Source organism: Buteo buteo, chromosome 10 (genome assembly GCF_964188355.1).
Source record: "Buteo buteo chromosome 10, bButBut1.hap1.1, whole genome shotgun sequence".
NCBI lineage: Eukaryota > Metazoa > Chordata > Aves > Accipitriformes > Accipitridae > Buteo > Buteo buteo.
This window is the reverse complement of record NC_134180.1, coordinates 37,450,922-37,472,157: the sequence shown is the minus strand read 5'-3', so window position 1 is coordinate 37,472,157 and position 21,236 is coordinate 37,450,922. Positions and strand designations below refer to the sequence as shown.

At 39.5% G+C, this 21,236-nt stretch overlaps 2 protein-coding genes across 5 annotated transcripts in view; one reads left to right on the top strand and one right to left on the bottom strand.

The window, feature by feature from the left end:
* Nucleotides 1–1,833, bottom strand: part of OSBPL9 (oxysterol binding protein like 9) — a 64,860-nt gene extending 63,027 nt beyond the window's left edge. For both annotated transcript variants that reach the window (XM_075037090.1, XM_075037091.1), the window contains exon 1: nt 1,655–1,833. In XM_075037090.1, coding sequence (XP_074893191.1) covers nt 1,655–1,765 — 111 coding nt within the window. In that variant the 5' untranslated portion in view covers nt 1,766–1,833. The remainder of the gene's footprint in view (nt 1–1,654) is intronic.
* Nucleotides 1,737–21,236, top strand: part of EPS15 (epidermal growth factor receptor pathway substrate 15) — a 74,265-nt gene continuing 54,765 nt past the window's right edge. For all 3 annotated transcript variants that reach the window (XM_075037089.1, XM_075037086.1, XM_075037088.1), the window contains exon 1: nt 1,737–1,814. In XM_075037089.1, the coding sequence (XP_074893190.1) occupies nt 1,752–1,814 (63 nt within the window). In that variant the 5' untranslated portion in view covers nt 1,737–1,751. The remainder of the gene's footprint in view (nt 1,815–21,236) is intronic.

The following is a 21,236-nucleotide window of genomic DNA, read 5'->3' as shown; positions in this document are numbered from 1 at the left end:
AGGACAGGTAGTTAAAAAAAGGATTTTTAAATTTGTGAACTGAAAGTCATTATAATAACAGAGAACATAATAAATTATACAAAATAAGTGTCATGCATATGTAGGGACACCTATCATAGGAAATAATGAAATTTAAGAACTGATTTTTATTGCACAGGTGGAGACCATAGAATGAAAGTCAGTGCAATAACCAGAATTATTATTGTACGCACTAGTCATCAGCAAATGTTTCTATTTCTGTAGCTAAGCATTAAATGACTTTGCACCTTGGACCTCTACTTAGACTACACTCACTAATTCATCTCGGTCAAAGAGTTGACATTTGAACAGCCATTAAAAAGCAACTATAAAAGCACTTTTATTTCTCCATCCATATCCCAGGTGAGGGATTTTGAACCCACATGAACCAAAATTGTTTGAGAGTCTGTAACAGTTTTATGCTGAGAGCCTTATAAACTCCTAGGTCTGGAGAGATAAGTTCTCTCCTAGTAGGGCTGGAAATCCAGATGTATGGAAAAAAAGTTTTATATGCAATGCTTCTGTACGAATATACCGTCACAGACAGCATGATACTCCAGGTTATTTGCTGTAAATCTGTTACAATTGACTGCTAGTTAAATTTGTGTTTTATCCAGACTGACACACTAATAGTAATTGCTCCGTGCTAAGAAAACTTATCTGTGCATGTAAGTGGTTCAGCCAGTTAGCCTTCTCCTTTAAGGGCATATCCCTGAAAAAACGAATCTGTACTGTTAAAATATTGGCAACTTAATTCACATTTTTATATAAGAAGCCGAACAAGCTAGCAAGTCAGGATCTGTCAGTGGTTACACATAAAATAAAAAAAAAAAAGCAAAAAAAGCATCAGGGAAAACATCACTGTTTCTTAATCGACCGCACTTAAAAAGTTCGTGCTGGAAGTAGGAAGTCCTCAACGGAAAGAAGAAAGTCTCGAACTGGGAAGCAACCCGCCGCTGAGGCGGCGAACTCGGCGTGTGCGGCGACAACGTGCCCGTGACCCTCGGCTAAGGAGCGACAGAGAAGATCGCTGCTCCGCGCAGACGTCTCCCAGGCCGGCGGCCCGGGGAGGCGACACCCTCGCGGGCCCGCCGCCCCGGGCAGAGCGGCCGAATCAGGCCGGGAGCGAGTTGCCGCTGGGCAGAGAGGGGAGCGCTGAGACGGCGGGACGCAGGAGCCCCAGGCCGTCACCGAGCGAGGCTGCGGACCACCCGGCGCGAGCGGGCCGGCCCCGCTCCCCCGGGGCAGAGGCGTACGCCACACCGGCCGCGGGTGGGGGGGTGGTGAGGCCCCGGGGTGCGGCGGGAGCCGCCTACGGCTTCCCGGGCTCCGCCGGCGAGGCCGGCTCCGGAGCCAGCGGGCGCCAGGGAACTCCCCGCGAGGGGGGCAACGGCCGCTCCCGCCCAGCGACCCCGCCCCGGAGCCGCCCCCGCCCCGGCCGCCAACAATAACAACGCCGCTCGCCCCCACCGATAAATCTCCCCGCAGGGCCACCCCATTGGCTGCTCCCGCCGCCTCCTCCTTCCCCATTGGCCACCCCAGCACTCACACCGCCCCGAATCCCCTCCCCACCCCCACCCTGCGCCTCAGCCGCTCTCCCGGCTCCTCACCCGCCCGGCCCGCCGCTGCCCCTCACCGTGTAGTAGGAGAGGAGCCCGGCGTTATAGTCCAGCACGAACCAGCGGTACTGCCAGCCCTTCATGACATTGGTCCATTTGCTCAGCGGGCCCTCCATGATAGACGCCATCTTAGGCACCGAACCGGCACCGCCGCCACACACACACACCGCCCGTTCGGTGAGGGGAGCAGGGGAGCGACACGGCGGCCGCCAGGAGGGAAGGGGGCGGGGCACGCAGCGAGGGGGCGGGGCCAGGAGCCACACTTCCCCGGGGGGCGGGCGGGGAAGGGGCGTGGTTTGCGCGCGCAGCGGGGACGCGCGTCGGGGGGAGGGGAGGGGAGGGGCAGGCGGCCCAACGGCTGGAGGCGGGGCGGGGCGGGGGAAGGCAACGGGAAGGCGGGCGGGGGCGAGGTAGCCTGTGGTGAGGAGAGTGGCGGGCGAGAGGAGCCAGGGCGTCGGGAGGACTTGGGTTTGTGGGTGCTGCCTGAGGGATTCTGGTCCCTGAAGCGGCGGGGCTTCCCCTCACGGCGCAGGGGAGGCAGAGGGCGAGGCGTGAGGGAGGGCTGCGCGGTGGCGTGATGAGGGCACGACGCCCTGGTGCTTCGGTTGTGTGAAGGCGGGAGGGCGTTACCCTGTTCCCTAAAATACTTGGCCACCACGGCGCCTTTTAATTTTTTTCGCTCTTGTGCCTGTCCCTTTGCCGTTCTGTGGTTTGCCTGTCCAAAGTGCCTGTCGGGCTTACCAGTCGAGTCCAAGGGCCTGGGTCTTTTCCTGAGGGGGCTATGTGGCCCGGGTCCAGGGTGTATAAAAAACATTCAGGACTCAAGATAACATTTTAAGGGCAAGTCTTATTTAAATGGGACACAGCTTTCCTGTGGTCTGATCCAAGAATGTGGAATGAATTCCCCAGGAGCTATAGACAATTGTAAATCTGTTGTTCAGTGCAAGGCATGTTCTTTGGCACTGATCTTCTGTGACATAAGTACCTAACTTCACTTGTACTTTAACATAAGCGCTTCAAAGGACCCACAGAGTTACTCATGTTCCTTCCCAGGGATCGACAATATAGCAGTAGAAATAGTGCTTTTACTGTGAAGTTTGTGTTTGTCATCCAATCTTTACAGTATTCATGGAATAACTTACTCCTTTTTTTAACCAAATATAAACCCAATTTTTTCTTTTTATGATTTTAATATAAAAACCCCTTTATAGTAGGGCTGAGATAGGTCTAGTGTCTTAAAACAATGCAATATACTAAGTTAGCTAATTTTAATAGAAAATCACCCCAGTTACCCCTTCTGTGAAAAAGAATCACTCAGAGGCAGAGCTTCTGTGTTTGATTTTAGAAAATAAGAAATACTTCCATATTTCTAATTAATCTTCCCATTTCAGACATCACATTGCTTACTAGTTTGTTACCAAGTGGAATTTATGGCACTGACTTTATAATACTCCTTGGAGTCACCTGGTGGTGTGTTTATGCATGGTGTTACCAGTTTAATCTAGCTAATGCACAATTCAGTCTTGAAACCCAGCTTGTTAATTTTGATAACGTTCTTTTTCAAGCTGCACATGACCTTAGTAGTCTGTTTTCTTCTTTAGTTTCACTGACTAAACAAAGCGTGGCTGCCTAGAGATTATACCCAGGCAAGCAAAACAAAAAACATGAGATGGTGCCAGAACATTACTAGTACTACCATTTAAAGCTGTAGTTGGACTGGAGCTTTATTATCTCAGATCACTACTTCGACTGTATTATACCACAAGTGTTGATACTATGCAAAGAGCTTGTGCAAAAAAACTCTTGGCTTAACTGTGAAAGGGCTGTCTGTAGGCAGAGCATTCTCAATGAGAAATTCTTGACAGAAGAGCTTTCTATTTACCTTGGTTTGCCAGAGGCTGAATGTGCTGAACTTCGGCATACGCTGAATATCTTACTAGTTCTTTGTTCTCTTTGACTTTTTTGAGGGGAAGTGTGCCAAAGACTTGTCTCCACTAGAAAAAGCATGTATTTTAGCTAGCTCAATTTAGCTAAACCTTAAAAGCCCTAGAGTAGGTGGAAAAGTTGTGTTAAAGGGGAATTCATCTCAAGGTTTCTTTTAGAAATGTAGTGTGGATATTCTCTTTACGTAATTTGGCAGAGATCAGAGAATCATTGTTTTTCAAGAAAAACCCACACAAATTGAAATAAATACATAAGAAATTATAGTCTGTTATCAGCATTCAGGATACAATATCATATAGGTTTATGTACTTTCTTGGCATGCCAGGATGATGTGTCTTCTGTGTATATTAGATTAGTATATATTGAACATGGTTCATGAGGGCATTGTTGAAGGAATTAGGCTTAATTATCTTCTGATAAAGATTCTAGGTGCCCATTCAAATTGTTTTGAAAGATCAGTGCAAACATTTTAGTTCATATAAACAAATCAACAAACTGAAACCCGCCACAACTGTGATGTAACCTACCTTTATATACTTCGTATGTTACATCATCAGCATCAATGATTTTGAATAAATTACTTAAAATAGAAGTTAGTAAGTTACTTCCTTAATAGAAGAATTTAGTTTACTTTAACATGTTCCGTCTGTATCCAATTTGGAACAGTTACAAAGAGCTGTTATTTTCTGTAATTATAGACAGTTTTATTGTGATGTTCTCCATATTTTACAAAACTTAAATTAGACTAGTATGTCACCCTCTTTAACATTAAGTAAAGTACTTACTGTCATCTGAGAGAATTACGTACAAGACATCGACAGAACTGGGCGGAAAGCAGCAGCTGTTACCTTGTGCTGGCTCTGTTTTATATGCTGTTCCATCAGCTGCAAATCTTGTCCAGCATCATTCTCTTGCCACACAGAGGCCTCAATTAAATTATCATGCTGCAGCATCCCAGCCACACACAGATTTCCCAACCAGCCCCAATGTTTAGCCCATAAAGTAGCCTCTGGAGTATTCAGACTGTCCCAACAGGGATGTAGGGGGAAACCTCAGATATGCCCAATCCTTACTGTGTTTTCCAGGACATGCCAACTTGTACCCCGCTTTTAAAAATTTCTTCTGTGTTCTTTTCCTTTGCCCAGGCTTGTCCAATAAATTACATCTGGGGTTTTTTGGCCATTACAGTTTAAATCTGTATGGTTTCTAGCCAAGAGGAAGGAACTGCTGATTTAGAGTAAATACCAGTGAAGGACCAGGGTGGAGGGAATGAGAAGCAGGAGTATACTGAAAGTCTGATTCTTTAAGAGGAAAATGCTTTTATATTGTAAACATTCCTGAAGTCATGGCTGAATCAATGTTGAAGAACCTCAGTGATTAAGTTGTGTGGCTTGTGGGTTTCCTTAAGGGTGTCTAGGAGTGTGACTGGAAGCAGTGAAAGTAGCTTTAGCTTCTCCCAACAGCTGCAACTGCTTGGGCTTCTGTAGAACATAAGGAAGCCATTTGAGAAGAGAACAAATGCAATTTGTTTCCTTTTCTTTTCCCGCTTCAGGAATGGGCTGGTAGTTTCATTTTGTATTTCTTGTCCTATCAGGTCACTGTGTCAACTACTGACAACGTAATCATCATAATTAAGAAATTATCTTTTAGCCTGATGGTGGATGATTCTTTTTCTGGTCGTTGATAGCAAGTAATGTCTTTTATTTGTACCTTTGTGAAAAAATTTCCTCCATTTGACTTTTTTTTAATGGGTAACAAATGTACTAACAAGCTACAATCAAGTAGAAGATGAAGCCTTCTGTGTCATCTTCAGTCTCCTCCTACTGTCCTTTAAAGGTACTTTCTAGTCCCTCTATGTGTATGGTGACTACACTGAGAATAGGAAAAATGTCAGAGCCTGAACATTTTTTATTTTATTTCCTCAGAATTGTGTTTGGTTTGTGGGGTTACTGAGAGGAAGATAGATGGGAGAGAATCACCTTTACCCTACAAGCAGTCATTCTTAAAAGAAGATAATTAAATCAGGTATGCCCATAAGTGCCATCATAAGGAGATTTTCTGAATAGATTTATTATACTGTCACTGTTTTTAATAGAAATGTTTATTTAAAAAAATCAGCACTACAGTGGAACGAAGAGAGTAGTTGGTTTTCTGTCTTTCTGAGGCAAACAAATAATTCTGTCCTGGGCCTTTCTTGCCAATTCGTATATGATCCCAGCAAATAAAAGCCATTAGCAATACATTTTCCCAATCCTTTCCATTTTAATCTAATTTTTCTCTGATCTTAGTGAATTGTCATAAATTCGTCTAGGTCAGGGATGAGGAACCTTGTTGAGGGCTAAGCAGGCCTTTCTGAGTCTTCTAAATGACTCCATATTAGCATACGCCAGAAGAAATCAAATTATAACAGGCTGTATGGAATTAAAGTCCTCAGGCCTCAGAGTCCCTTTTCTGTTTCTACTTACAGCTTATGGCAGTGTTTGGACTAGGTTTCACAAGAGAAGGGGCTTTTCTTTCTGAACATTATAAAGATCTGCCTTATTATTGTCCAGATTCTCATCCTTTCATGGCATGTTTAGAGCTGCACTGGAGACTTATGATATTGGAGCCATTTCCCCAAAACACATGGAATATGTTCAGCCAAAATGTGGTACCATTTAAGAAATGGCTGAAGAACCTCCCTTGCATTTAAAATAGAGATGATTCTGAAACTAAGATTCATTTTACCTGTAGTTATTTAATCCTCTCTAGTAGTGCTGTATGTCTGGAGGATGATGCAGCAAAGACGCAGCTGACTCACCTAACTGGCACCGATACTTTACAGGACTAGGAAAGGTTTGTCAGATGTTGCAGTGTGTGTTAAAAACAGGGTGTGATGGTATTCAGTTAAGCAATTCAAGTGACTCACTGACCAAATCCTGTTACAAAGTCTACAGAGAAACACATTTTAAGGGCATTATAAATTTGAGTAGCTTTATAACAATAACATAACTTCAGTTTTGTTATGGTCTCATAAAAGAGTAAAGTCAGGTTACAGTTTTGCAGGACAGTTTGACATAACCTTATCTGGGAGTTGCTATAGATGTAAACTGACATTTTAGGACTCGACATTCTTCAAGAAGTAAGTTTCTGAACTTGCTGAGGGGCTTTGCCATTTAGAAATGTGGGTACCTTCTGTGCTGCCTTTACACAGAGGGCAGAAAATTCCTCCCACATGCCCGTGTCACACTTGAGATCATTTAGACGTGAAGGCATTAACAGCAATATAAATTTAATAGGGAAAGCACCTTCTAACAAAATCTGTAACTTAAATATACTATAAATTTAGTCCAAAAGAATGAAAAGATTTGCCTAGCCTTTATACTGAAGAAACAGGTATATGAGCTATTTTCCATCTGCATGCAGACTGAGCTCTGGTAATCTGGAAATCAATCTAGCAACTAGAAAAATGCTGGAATGAATTTTGCAGGGTGAATGATTCCCTGTAATCTTAGTATTATTTTATTATAAAACTTACAACAAATCATAATTTAGTCTTGAGAACAACAGGCCTGATGTCTTTGCTGTGTACAAGAGTTTAGAGTTCACAGCATGCTGAATCACATTTTATACTCCTAATGCATTGCTTAGATGGGTAATGTCTCATCATTTGATTTAAGCATCTTATCATCCTGTGGGCAGAATTTATTTAAAATTTAATGCAGAAGTCCATGCTATTTTCTCAACCGCAAATAAGTGATTTCTACTTTAGTCTCCACAGAGACTTTGAAAAGATACAGAGGAATGCTGCTCAACTGGAATGTTTACTTCACTGCAGCCATGGTATGCAGCCCACTGGTACAAAAAGGCAAATAAGCATAATCTCTTTTCCCAAAGCTTTCCCACCATCACCTCTTTTCATAGTGTTTGGCCTATTAATATGTTTCAAATAAGGTTACTTGCTCTTTGTAGTCAATTTGTTTTGCAAGAATGCAATAGATACATTGTCTTTTAAAAAAATTTAGACTATTTACAGTAGAGTTTGATGTCTAGCAAATTTAGCAAGGGAAAAGGCAAGAACTGATTTAATGTTTTAAAGAGTATTGTCCTTAATCATAAGAATTACATGCCATGTTTATTTTCAGTAAGGAGTGTTTATTTTTTCTTTATACACTATATTTATTTGTTGTTAATAGATACAGCAATATCAAAGCTCGTATTTAAAGCTAGTGTATACACATACACAAGTAGGTTCCAAAATATATGCATATTATTAGACTGTTGTGAACAATATCCATGCTGTCTGGTACGAAGTCTTATTAAAATCTGGAGGAAAAATATCTTTTTCCTTCTCTCTCTCTCTTTTTTTTTTTTTTTTTTTTTTTGTCCAAGTAAGTAGCAGAAGTAATGTATTAGACTTAAGCATGTCTGACTATGTGTCATGGTTTAACCCCAGCTGGCAACTAAGCCCCACATGGCTGCTCGCTCACTCCCCCTGCGTCAGGATGGGGGAGAGAATCGGAAGGGTAGAAGTGAGAAAACTCATTGGTTGAGATAAAGACAGTTTAATAGGTAAAGCAAAAGCCACATACACAAGCCAAGCAAAAGAAGGAATTAATTCACCACTTCCCATTGGCAGGCAGTTGTTCAGCCATCTCCAGGAAAGCAGGGCTCCAGCACGTCTAACAATTACTTGGGAAGACAAATGCCATCACTCCAAATGTCCCTCTCTTCCTTCTTCTTCCCCCACTTTTACATGCTGAGCATGATGTCATATGGTATGGATACCCCTTTGGTCAGTGGGGGTCAGCTGTCCCGGCTGTGTCCCCTCCCAACTTCTTGTGCACCCCCAGCCTCCTCGCTGGTGGGGTGATATGAGGAGCAGCAAAGGCCTCGACTCTGTGTAAGCACTGCTTAGCAATAATGAAAACATCTCTGTATTATCAACACTGTTTCCAGCACAAATCCAAAACATAGATCCATCCTAGCTACCATGAAGAAAATTAACACTATAGCAGCCAAAATCAGCACACTGGTAATTTTCAGGCTACTAGGTGGGAAATCTAAAGAGATGAAAGAGAGAATAAAAGTAAAGTCAAGGAGACCTAGAGCTGAGCAATCAATCATAAAATACAAGTATATAGAATGAGCACTACCCCATGAATGCTTCTATTAGTCATTTTATTTCATTAGCTAGAAGTATTAAAGGGGTATCTGTTAAAACTAAGTTTCAGTTGTGTGAATTTAGAATCAGTTTCCAGCTCCTTCTGTATCTCATTCTGGCTTTTAAGGCCAAATCATTTTACTTTAGATCTAGAATCACTCCCAGTGATTTATAAATAGGAGGAGCCCTGTATACAGTATAATCCCTCATCTAATATTGTCCTTAATTTGGGATGCCAAAAAGATCTTTCTTTAGCGTTGCTGTTTCTTGTATAACGATGGGAGACAAAGGTAGCAAGGTTTATCCTACCAAAAATTGGAGGTCTTTTTCTTCTTATCTGAGAAGTAAAATAATCCTTTTTGGTGCCTACTTAAAGGATTTGCTTCCTCCTTGTTCTGATGGAAGCGAAAATGCAGAAATTATTTTTTCAGCCTACTCAACTCTCTCTTTTCCATGAGAAATGGAGAAAGAAGCAGAGAAATGATTTAGCAGAAGAAAAGTAGCCACCAGAATTGGCAGAATAAACTCAAATTGCTCCCCAAAAATCATGATCTGCACTTGGACCTCAATTTAGAGAGCAGATGGGTGTTTTGCTACTTTTGACAGCTCTCAGGAGTTGTCAGGAGACTATTCCAGCTATGTGTGAACTAGCAGACTCATGTGCAGAATGCAGCCACATCTGATTTCCAGACAAAGTGAGATTTTGGTTCACAGCAGCATCTCCTGCAGCTTCATCAGCTTCGTATCAGCAGGAAGAAAACCCTGTTTCAAAGATCAGGGGAAAGCCCTAGCACACCCTGGCTAGGTTTCCAACCTTGGCAGCATGAAGACAAAAGTCTGGGACATATTATACGACACATTCGTCAGCTGTCTAGACTAAAACAACTACTCAGTCCAGCTTAGGTGACTTCTGAGCTGTAAATTATTAGAGGTTTGGGAAGTACACCAGGGCAGTCTCAGTACATGCTTATCTACTCCTACCACCTTCATAGCAACTAGCTATTGCCAGTGCTAGAGACAGGACACTGGGCTATTTGAACCTTTATTCTGAGCCTCTACCTCTATTCTTACATTATGTTCTTATTTTCACAGAGTTAGCTAAGGGACTCTATAGGTATCCTTTAAAGGAGGGACTTGGGTTGGTTTTTTGGATTTTTTTCCAGTAATAGAGTGGAATTTCTGTGGGCTATTCTTAATGATGCTGCAGCTTAATTTTACATTTTAGTAGTTGAACCTTATTTTGCCCATTTTCTAACATTAGCAGTTTCACTGATTTTCACTGAAGCTGAAGTTGCTCGGAACTGCTGAAATACGCCCAGATGTCATGGACTGAAACAAAGGGAATCCTACTCAGCTCATAGGCAGCAGCACGCACAGGGTGGCTCTGTTACTCAGTTTGTAAGCCAAGAACTTGAAGAAAATCCAGGCCTTGTTGAATCTGTTTGCTTCCAAGTTTCAAAAGTTCAGTCTGTTCTATTTGGATTTCCCAGTGCCCTGATAAACTATTTAATTCGAACAGTAACTGCAACATAACTTCTAAGCAAATGCTACAATAACATTAGTATTAAAACCAGTAAATGCTACTGGACTTAACTGAATTCTGTAGACAATTGTCAAAATGGAGAGTTATATCATTTGCTTTCCATTGTGCAAGAGGATTAATTTTTGAAAATAAACTTGTGAGGAATATATGAACAAGCAAGGCTAACTATAAAAATAGTCTGCAGTATACAGCGAGACTTTGTTTTTCCATAGCATAAGCGCAAGTTGGTAGTTTTTAGGATGTCATAGTTTCTTACAGTTGTGTATTTACTTGAGGTATACACAATAAATAGTTTGTTTGAATTTACTGGTCCAGTTTGCAATATAGTTTGTAGATTAGCAGCCTGAAGTCTCTGGAAATAAGATATCAACAAACAAAAGCATGAGTTTAGTCGGGTATTTCCAGTACAGGCCGAAGAGGCCAAAAGTTGTTCATAGTTGTATGTTCCATTGGTGTTGATGTGGTTACATGAACATAATGAAGAGAAAACTTATCCCATTGACTTAAAGATTAAAGCATGTAAATACCTGAAGTTAAGCTCTGCTGTTCATATTGCATAAGAAAAGAGGAGGATCTGAGCTTTTCATTAGTATTACACTCTCAGGTTTATGCTGACTAGTTCTAATTATGCTGTTTCTATTATGCTAATTAGAGAAAAGATGCAGCTTTTCTGAATACAGCAAAATCATTAGCAATTGAACTGTTGTCTTATCAGTCTGTCAGATTTTGGTTTACATATCTGACAATTCTAGACAAAACAAAACCCTACCCACAGTTTTCCCTAATCCAACTATCATTTACATATTGATAACATTAACCCATTCTGTCTGTGAAATGTTATGTCTACTTGACTTTACGCTGCTGAACGGGAATTTAATCACTTAAATATCAGGGGTGATATCTCATACATTTAATCGCTACAGAGTCACTGCATTAAATTTACTCATTGCACTGAATTTCCAAGACATGAAGAGGACAATGGTTTTTTGCTTGTAGGTAGTGGACAAATCTTATACCCTGAGTATTTGTCTTGGCTGTGAAGTTAACTCAACTTGCAATTTCTTTGTGGTTTTCAGGTTGAATCCCACATACCCACAAATCCTTAATTGTAGCGTTGTAGTACTTTAAAGATTTCTGGGGATAATCAGTGCAATGTCAGCTGATGCAGTGACTGTGTGAAGCATAGGTAATACTCTGCAGTGTAACTGATCTTAGCGGCGCTTGACTGACTCAGGTGATGTCTGTCATTTCTGTTCCCAGTAGCAACATGGGCATATTCTGTACCATGAATGCTCAGACACTGTAATTACTTCTTGGAAATGTTTGATTTTTTCATGCACAGAGAAACTCTGCAGTATGCAATCTGTTATTCTCTGGGTTTTTTGAATGTACTGTGTCAGGATTCCTGATGTTAAGAAATTCAGACAGCTAGATACAGAGTTTGGGGAGATGGACAGATTGAAAGATGGACATATATGTACATAGATGTGTGTGTGTGCTCAGGAGAAAAATCCAGATGGAAAAAACTGGCATATCTGGGAAAATCAAGACATATGGTAGCTTTAAATCAGGTTTACTTTACAGTGAAGGCATTGCTTAAGGCATAATAATGCCAGCAGGAACAATGGCTCCACTTAAGCAAGCCATGGACCAAGTGCTTGGCAGGGGGTCCTGTGGAAAGGCTAGGAAGTATTACAAGCTGGGGAGAACTTTCTGGTGGTTGTTCCTATATCAGGTTGTTTAAATGGGAAATCAGTAGACTTGATATTCCAGGCATTCTAAATTATTTATTTGTACTTAAGCCCTGCCAACCAAAGCATAAGTTAAAAAGGAATTTTGGTCTCTGAACCCTCAGGGCTTACATTTTCAAGCTTTTCTTGGCAACCTGAAGGCTAGAAAGGTCCTATATTTTGCTGCTTTCTTATTGGCTTTTTTTAATTAAAGCTCAAATAAACCATGCAAGCTTTTAACTCCGGAGGCTGGAGCTTTATTGAAAAAACAAATGAAAAATTGGAAAATATATGATAAAATCTTCGTAGCTGGTAAAACTGAATTTGTTTTCTAGAGCATGACATATTTGAAAAGAATAAGTAGAAAGGCACAAAATGAGAAAAGAGCATCTTCCAAGCAGATAGGCCCTGTTTATGTAAAGTGGGACAAGGAAAACTTCTATCCCACTTCACTTTTACTTTTGGATGGCATTTGAATTGGCCTTGTGTGTTTGGCAGCTCATCTGTTGAGCCATCTGTTTCAAATTATCCATGCTCAGAGGGCACATTGCATCCAGGGATACAGTTCCCCCAAACACAAGAAATTTGAATTGGATTTGCAGTTTAGTGACCTGTAAACACGGATGTGCAATCATACATCTAAAGAAACTCTGTTTATTTTGGAGAAATTGAAGCATTCATATAGCTGGAGAAACCTGAGGCAGGTTATAAGTGGAAAGCCTTAGGCCGTATTCACTGTCCTGTGTCCCTTGTACAGTGCTCAGGCAGTGCAAAATAAGAAAACCACGCAAGGTTTCTAGCTAGGAAATTTCTCTTTTAGACTGAAAAGTTCTTAATGGACTAAGAGCTAATATAGTAACTGGTTTCACAGCCCATTTAAACAGTGTCTTAAAGGGATTGTAGGGTAGAGTAATTGCAATTTGTTAATGAATCATCTCCAGTCCCATCACAGTGTTAGAGATGAACTGGGTAGTGAATCAGAAAGCTATAACCAACTCTCTGAGAGCCTTTGTAAGGCAAGTATATCTTGGCTAGGAAAGAGGATTTGATCCATAAACTTCAATGGTGCATTAGGTACATTTTATATTATTTATGGTATACTAGTAGCACTTAGCTTTTTCATAGGTTATCTGCTTTGAACATACTTTTTTTTTTGGAAGAATATAGTGCTTGTTCCACCCCTCCCTATTCCTTCCTTTCCCCATAACGCTGACTCAATTCCTTTTACTCTTTCAGTCAGCTTGCAGTTTTAGGCATTTCCTCATCCGGTTTTCAGTGGAACACATTACTTCCCTCTCATCAGCATTGTGCAGCTCTGTTGCAGCTGTTGAATAACATGCTGGCTGGAGATAGAAGAGATTTCTTTACAAGCAGTAGATACTGACATAAGACCATCTTCTCTTCGTGGAATACACTGAAACTATGGACTTGGGTGGCAGTTGTGCAATTGTATATGAGAGAAGGAAATCTGGCTCACATAATGCAGTGATGGAAGTAATGGTAAATCTAGAACCAGCCAGGAGACTTGAAGGGTAGATGTAATTTTGTCATAGATTCTCCTTCTGGATTATTATATTTCCTTTTTATAGGTTTTCACATTAGCCAAAACCCCAGATTGTTTGCATTATCAGCAAAGTTTGAGTCCTCTGGTGATGAGGATCACATTTAAGTAATGTAGTTTATAATAAATTGTGAACAAAGCGTTGACCAAATGTAGATCTATTATATTGTTTGGGCAGACCTTATTCAATGTGCATGGAGAGTCTAATTATGACATTAGGTTGAGTGAGGTGCTTGGAAATATTTCTTCCTGCTAGAAGTAGCACACATAGTTCATTTAATCAAATAATTGTATATGCACAATTTGTACATCTAAAATTTTAGGAATTTTACTTTTTGTAATATATTTAATCTGCTTATCTGATCAAAATAGATCTTTATATTACATTGCTTACTCAAGTATTAAGTTGTATTACTTTTTAAATTAGCAACCCCAAAAGAGCTACAGGAATTAGTGAACATTATTTCAGCAGTGTTACAAAATTGAGGTACCTGAAGGAAAAAAAGTTTAATTAAAATTTTGTCTTTTAGAATCTTGTTAGTAGAATAAATGTTTTTCTCCTAACAACAATTTGTTAAGTTGTTACAAAGCTACAAGGGCAGGGAACAGAACTGCAGATAGTGGAAACGTCAGGTGTATGATAATGGTAAAGGGGAGAGAGAGAGATTCTCTGCTGCTGTTAGAATCTGCCAAAGACATAGGTGCTATGTTTTGGGCAAGAGAACTCTTTTAGACTCATGCCATCTGGCTGGCTTTTTTCTGTGCCAGTTGTTATATAGGCCAAGCCCCCTGTCCTGCCTCTACCACATTTCTTGAAGTAGGAATTAGATTAAAAATAACAGTAATTCCCAGTTACCTGACTAGAAACATACCTATTAAGTGATTTAGAAACCCAAGGAAGCGATCCAAGCTTCTGTGCATCTATCGGAGACTTTGATCAACAATTTCCTCATCCATGTCCTGAAGCAGTTTTTGGGTACTTTTCCCCTTTCAAGCTTCATTGGCAGCAAAAAAAAGCCTGGCTGTAGCATCTGCTCCAATTTGCTGTCCAATGCACATGATATATGCAGTTAAAAAAACCCCAAACCCTCCACCACCACCACCACCACCCCAGGTCTTCTGTTTCATTTTTTTAATTAGTAACTACGCTTTCTGAGATGCCATGCATATCAGCGTTGTTTCCTGTACTTTATTTTTGCAAAAGATGGAAATCTATCACACCAAGGTTTTTCAAAGTCTGTGTCTGTGTGACAATATTGGTAACTCACTTAATCCTTTAAATTATTCTGTAAATGCAAGTCTCAATCCTAGATTGAGGATAACTGTAAATTTTTAAGTTGTGATTGTAGGAACTCGATATACTGGAAGAAGGGATTTGAAATCGTCAGAATTAGATACTATGTTGACTTCTATTTGAATACTTTGTGATATCATCCAGGCTTGTCACAAACTTTTGTTGTTTAGTTAACAGACATCTTGCATACCTAAGAATCCCAACTACAAAAATAAGGATACTGAAAAGCAAGAATAAACAGCAGATACCTATATTTATAAATACAACAGTATAGGTTTTCTTGACCTTGATCTCTACAAGGTACCTGTATGGTTTGTATTTTTGGGCTTACAGTTGTGCCAGCTAGCTAATGGATTTGTTCTGTAGTCGCATGTAGGAGGCCCACAGCTAATTTTTAGCCTTGGATTTATTCCCTACTTAGGAGAATTGGAGTTAAATTAAGTAACTCATCTATTACTCATCATATTCATCTTACAGTTAACTAAATAGGTCTGCTGATGATTTTGAAGTATTTTTTTTCTTATGCTCATTTGTATATACATAAGTTACCGTCATCTAATGCTATCACAAGGAAAGGAGACAGAAATTCATTAAATAATTTTTTACCAATATTTCTCTAAGGAAAATCACTAGGGTAAACTGGATTTGAACAGGAACAAATTATATGTCTTCAGTGAACAGGAAGAGACTGACAAGAATGTTTCTGGTTTGGATGTAATTTGAATGCCTTTTGAATCATGGAGATTCCTTTAGGAAGAAAACATCCTCTGTTTCTGCAAAACTCATTTAGCTATCTGATCTTATCTAGCTTATATGGCTTCTTCCTCTGTCTTACACCTAAACCCTTCATACTTTCCTCTTTTGGACCTCAGTGTTCTTTGTGTCATTTTTATACATCATATGTATTTGTCTTGTGAGCACCTTGGAGCATTTGTCCTTCTAAAGAAGGATAAATTTGTTTGTCATGTTCACACAAATTAAACTGATAGAGAATCTGAAAAATCTGTCTGGTTTGATACTTGTGCATATTTTAGGTGCTATCTCATCAGTCAAGTTATGTTACTATTATTGATAGTACCAAACTGATTTAGAAGAATGAAAAAATTTAATTACATGTCAACAATTCAGGAGTCCAGAAAACAAAAGAGAGGTTTTAAGGCAACATTCCTCAGTCTTACATGTTGACACCAGTGGGATTGTATGTTTTGCACTTAAAGGAACATTTTGCCTGCCAGTGTTGTGCAATAGTTGGCTGAGTAACAGAATGGATTCCTCTCCCTGCTACAGAGCTGCAAATCAAAAATAACCCCACATGGTAGTTTCTCATTTGTTGACATACAGCAGGATTGTGGTTCTGAGAAGGGGGAGTGCAGCAGAAAGAGTATCTGTAGAGATTCCTACACGGTCACACCAAATTCTTTCTGTCTGCAGAAAGAACACTGCAGTATGGTATCTGATAGCTTTCACAAAGTGCAACCTGCCGTCTCCTTTACAGCACACAGGACTGATACAGGTCATAGAATCATTTAGGTTGGAAAAGACCTTTGAGAGCATCGAGTCCAACTGTCAACCATGCCCACTAAACCATGTCCTGAAGTGCCTTGTCTACGCGCTTTTTGAATACCTCCAGGGCTGGTGACTCATCCACTTCCCTGGGCAGTTTGTTCCAATGCCTGACAACCCTTTCAGTAAAGAAATTTTTCATAATATTCAATCCAATAGATATAGGCAAGTAATGCTTTGCTCTTGCTTCTCACTATCTTTGTCAATAATTTGTGATCTTTTCTATAGCAACAAAGGCATCAAAACACATATTTTAGTAGCAAAGTTTTAAATGTGGCTTAATCATGGTTAACTAACATGGTTGAATCATCTCTGTCCTTGTCTACTCTGAGGGCAAAATCATTAACACCTTTTCAAAGATGATTGATTTTTCCACTATTGTTAAGGCTCTAGACTCCTCTCCTCACTGTACCTTTGGCAGTCACAGTACCATAACCCAGCTTAGGTCTCTGTCACCAGTGGTCTTGTCACCGCAGTTCACATATATGAGAGAGGTTATTGCCGAAACCAAGCAGAATATGGTGTAAATTTAGGAGAGTTTTTAACTACTAGCATAAAATTAAACACGACTATTGTGTTGTCCTGAATAAGGATGAATTTAAACGTGTGTTTTAAGTGTTTTGCTGTGTTAGTGCCTGAATCGTTACTTAGCTTCAAGACTGGGTTGCAGGTAGTAGCTTAATGTGATTTGGGAAAGTTAGGGTTTTTGTCTCATGACCAACATTATTGCATCGGTGTTATTTTATTTCCATAATTTTCAAACCATTTTGACATTGTTATGATTGTAATTAAGACTAGATGAAAATGAAAGAGAATTGAAAAGCTAAGAATATATAAGAAAATAAAAAGAATTAGGAGAACAAAAAAGGAAAGTCTCAAGAAGAAACACTTGCTAGTATCAAGATCTACAGTAACACCATAAAAATGGCATCATGCCATAAATAGTCATGAGTTTATCTTAAAGACAAACCATTTCATGAGAAGAGAAAAATTCAAATGGTCAATAACTGTTCTTTTACCTAATCATTTCATGTATCTTTTAATTCTGAAATGAATTAATAATCTTTGTGAAGTGCAGAGTGAATTAGATCTAGGTTAGGGGAATGCTGGGAATTCAGTGTGTAGATTTTTTTTTAAATATTTTCTATTTACTTAAAACATAATAGACTTGTAATTGTTTCAGAAAGGCAAGCCATGCATTCCCTGGATTTGTAGTATAGATAACATGCCTAAGGAAAAAGGGAACAGAAGAAACTGTTCGCAGAAGCCTTTCTGCCTGCTACTTTGTAAACATACTAGTTTTCAGGCCTCATTTTGGTCAAATATACAATTCACGTTACAATATTGATGTGTTTAATTTATAATGAAGACTGTTGCTGTTTCAGCAGTGGTATTGCTTGTTCTATTTCTGTCAGAGTGCTGTCCCACAAACGGGGTTCATTTACCCAGTGTGCAAGCCAACAACGCACAGAGTCGAGGCATTTTCAAATTAATTTCATTGTTGTGCATGAATGGGTGCCTGTCTCAAGATGGCACACCCTTGTCTCAAAAATCTCACATTTATACGCTTAACTAATACATAGTCATTGTTATTTTCTTTAATGATTGGTTCTTTTTTCTTCACCCCTCATGTAAATTAGTGCACAGACTCTGTCTTCTTCCTTCATTGTCTTCTTTAGAGTAGTTGGTATCATTTGAGTAGGTGGTCAATGAGTCAGTGATTGCAATCTCCCCCTCTAGGAATTACCTTTTGCCTACTTCTTCCCTAATCTTGGTAGTTCCAAGCGGTTCTTCAAGGTTTATTGACCAGACTACAATCCATTACCTTTTCTGACGTAAAGCCCCATTTTCTAGTAGTTAGTTCCTAAACCCTAAATCATGTCTAGTTATTGTTTCCCTATTTTATATATTAACTGATAGGGGCTGTACACAGGACGTTAGCAGCTCCCTGGTTATTTAAAACTTATTATACATATGAATTGATAACAAGAGTATGTATTAAGCTGTACAAGGAATGGCTAAATCTCCAACTGCTATAGTAGCTGGACATCATGTCAAATTAGTGCCTATTGAAGATTTTTCTGGGTTCAAACATGATATTGAACTAAAAATTAAATCCTATGTGAAAAATGTCACTCTACTGTGTGTCATCCATCTAGTTTATAAAGAGGTCAAATTGGCCTCTTGTATATATTTATTTTCTCTGATTCTTTTGGGGCATGAGGTATAGCTCCATGAAATTGGCTCATACAAATTAGTTGGAGAAAATATGCTTAACAGTCTTAATGAAAAGATAAATTGTGTATGTTTTAAAATCGTATAGATGGGACTGTAGTGCTGCATTTTAAATTTGCCAACTCTTCCATCAAAAGTAATTGTTTTTAAGACATTCACTCTAGCATTATTCAGGTTATTATCAACTGTAACATTCCAATCTCAATAAAAATTCAAGATTGTTCTTTCTAATTATCACAGTTCAAAAACAGTTTTGCCCTTTGGGATTCTGAATATTTGCAATATAAATAACATCATTTTACAAAACCAAATTATTCCATACTGTACTCTGCTTCTATGTGACATAAGACTGCCAGATGAAGAAATTAAATTCAGATATATTCAAGTGTTTTTGAACATCTGAACAGAAAACACTGTTCAGATAAAGAAATATGCAAAGATACCTTAATATCATAATTTGTGCTTCTTTAATACTGCTACAGCTTTGTATAAATTTGATCACCCCAACACCCACTTTAAAAGAGCACAGCACAAGAGGAATTATCAGATTATTCCTATGCAGTTTTCATAATGATCAGTGTACATACTCTAGTAACTAGACATCCTCCTAGAAGATAGACTGTAAGACTCGCATATTAGAGGTTTTATGCAAAAAATTAACAGATCTCTGTGGAAGATCTGATGAAGACGGTCAGGCTAGATTACTGCAATGATCTCCTGTGGCCTTAAAGCCTATCTGCCTATCAGTAACCCTACATCTAGAAAACCTGCAGCTGCATAAAATGTGAAGAGTACATAAAGCATATCCTGCAGTGTGTTTCTAGTTAAAGGCATGCCTGCAGTTGTGACTTCCTAAAACAACTTGTGTCACTAGTCCTGGAAAGTATTCTGAGATTTCTGATAAAAGGTACCTTCAGTCCAAAAGGTCATCAAAGTTTTGTATGATGATCTTCCTCATGTCTCAGGAGGAATCTCTCAATAATCTAAGTGTGAGAAAATGCTGTTTTGTATCAGGAGCATGACTGTTGCTTGGCTTTCTGAAACCTGTGCAAGATAAGACAGTCTTTGTTTGCCTGTGAGCTGGTTCCCTTGCATTTCATCTTTGATCAGAGAATAGTAATTATTTTTTTTGCCAGGATTATGTGTGTTCATGGACATGGTTCCTTTTGTTCTGTAAAACTCAAAAGGGTTTAATCCTTCTGATATTTAGATCCTTAATTCTGTATATGTAATACTGGAGCTACTAATCTGCTTTGCACTGAAATTTCAGAAAGCTGGATATGTCATTTTATGTTCAGGTATGCAGGAGGCAGGAGTGAGTCATTCCTCTAGTTGGCCTCCTGAGCGTTCATGAGTTGTAATAATACTTTTCCTAGAACGAGCAGAACAAGTCATACTAAATACCTACATGTTGTTTTGGAAAAAAAATAATGGGCTTCCTGTGTGCTGATCCATAATGTAAACAAAGCTATAATAAAGGAAGGGATGGACACTTAAAATGTTATTTCCAGGGAGACCAGTGGATATGATTGAAATGTTACTAGCTTTACTAACAAAGATATTTGGTGATCATAAGAGATTTATAAAACACAGAGGTCATTAGCGTCTGATTCTGACTTGTGTAAGACCTTTCTACGCTGTCTTGCTGCAGCACAGGTTTCAAATTCAAGTCAACAGTACTAAAACAAGTCACTTTATACACTTACACAGTATCTTACAATGGGGATTTGCACCAAAATGGTTATGCTGTTGTTATTGTAGCTGCACTGGTGCAAGCCCCATTCTTCACAAGCCATTTGGCTGGTTTTGATTTATTAGTAGTCACTTGTTTGTCCAGTGTAGACTGAACCTTGTGCATTGTACTTCTAAACAAACAATAAAGAACACTGAGGTCTGCTACCCATTTGCCAAAATGTCAGTACTTGGAATCATAGAAAATCCTATTATACTTACAAGTAATAGCATGCGAATACTATTCTCCATGTCTTTTTGTTACCAAAAGTGTCCTGTACTAGAGGATCTTGTGACAAATAGATCAGCATATAGCAGTTATGGAGCAGATTACAGATAAACACATTTCCTGCAGGGGAATTCATGTTGAATGTGAGAAGATAGAAAAAGAAACTGTTAAATTTTTACCTAGTTCATTGACCTTTTGACTTTCTTATGTTCTTAAGCTTTCCCAAAAACCCAGCACACAATCCTACCACCCCTTCAACATCTACACAATTCTCACTGCAGGAGATACTGCAAAAGGCCAAGATTCATGGGGTCAGCAAAGGGAGAGACAGAAAAACTTTCCACTGAGGAGCAAATAAGGGGAGAGGTACATTTAGTAAGTCCCCCAGTTCCAGGTTTCCAGAGGTCTTTCACCCTAGCCAAGCCCTAGTGAGCTGCTTGTGGCTAAGCCAAGAAAGTAGTTGGAGGGCATTGTTTTGCAAACCTGCCAACGGTTTCGGGTAAATTTTAGTAGCCCTTATTTTTCTCTTGAGAGAAAATACATATGAAGTCCAGTTTTATGACCCTATGTCAGGAGATGACATTTCAATTCCACCTCAGAAGCAGATATTTCCTTCTGGGAGCTGT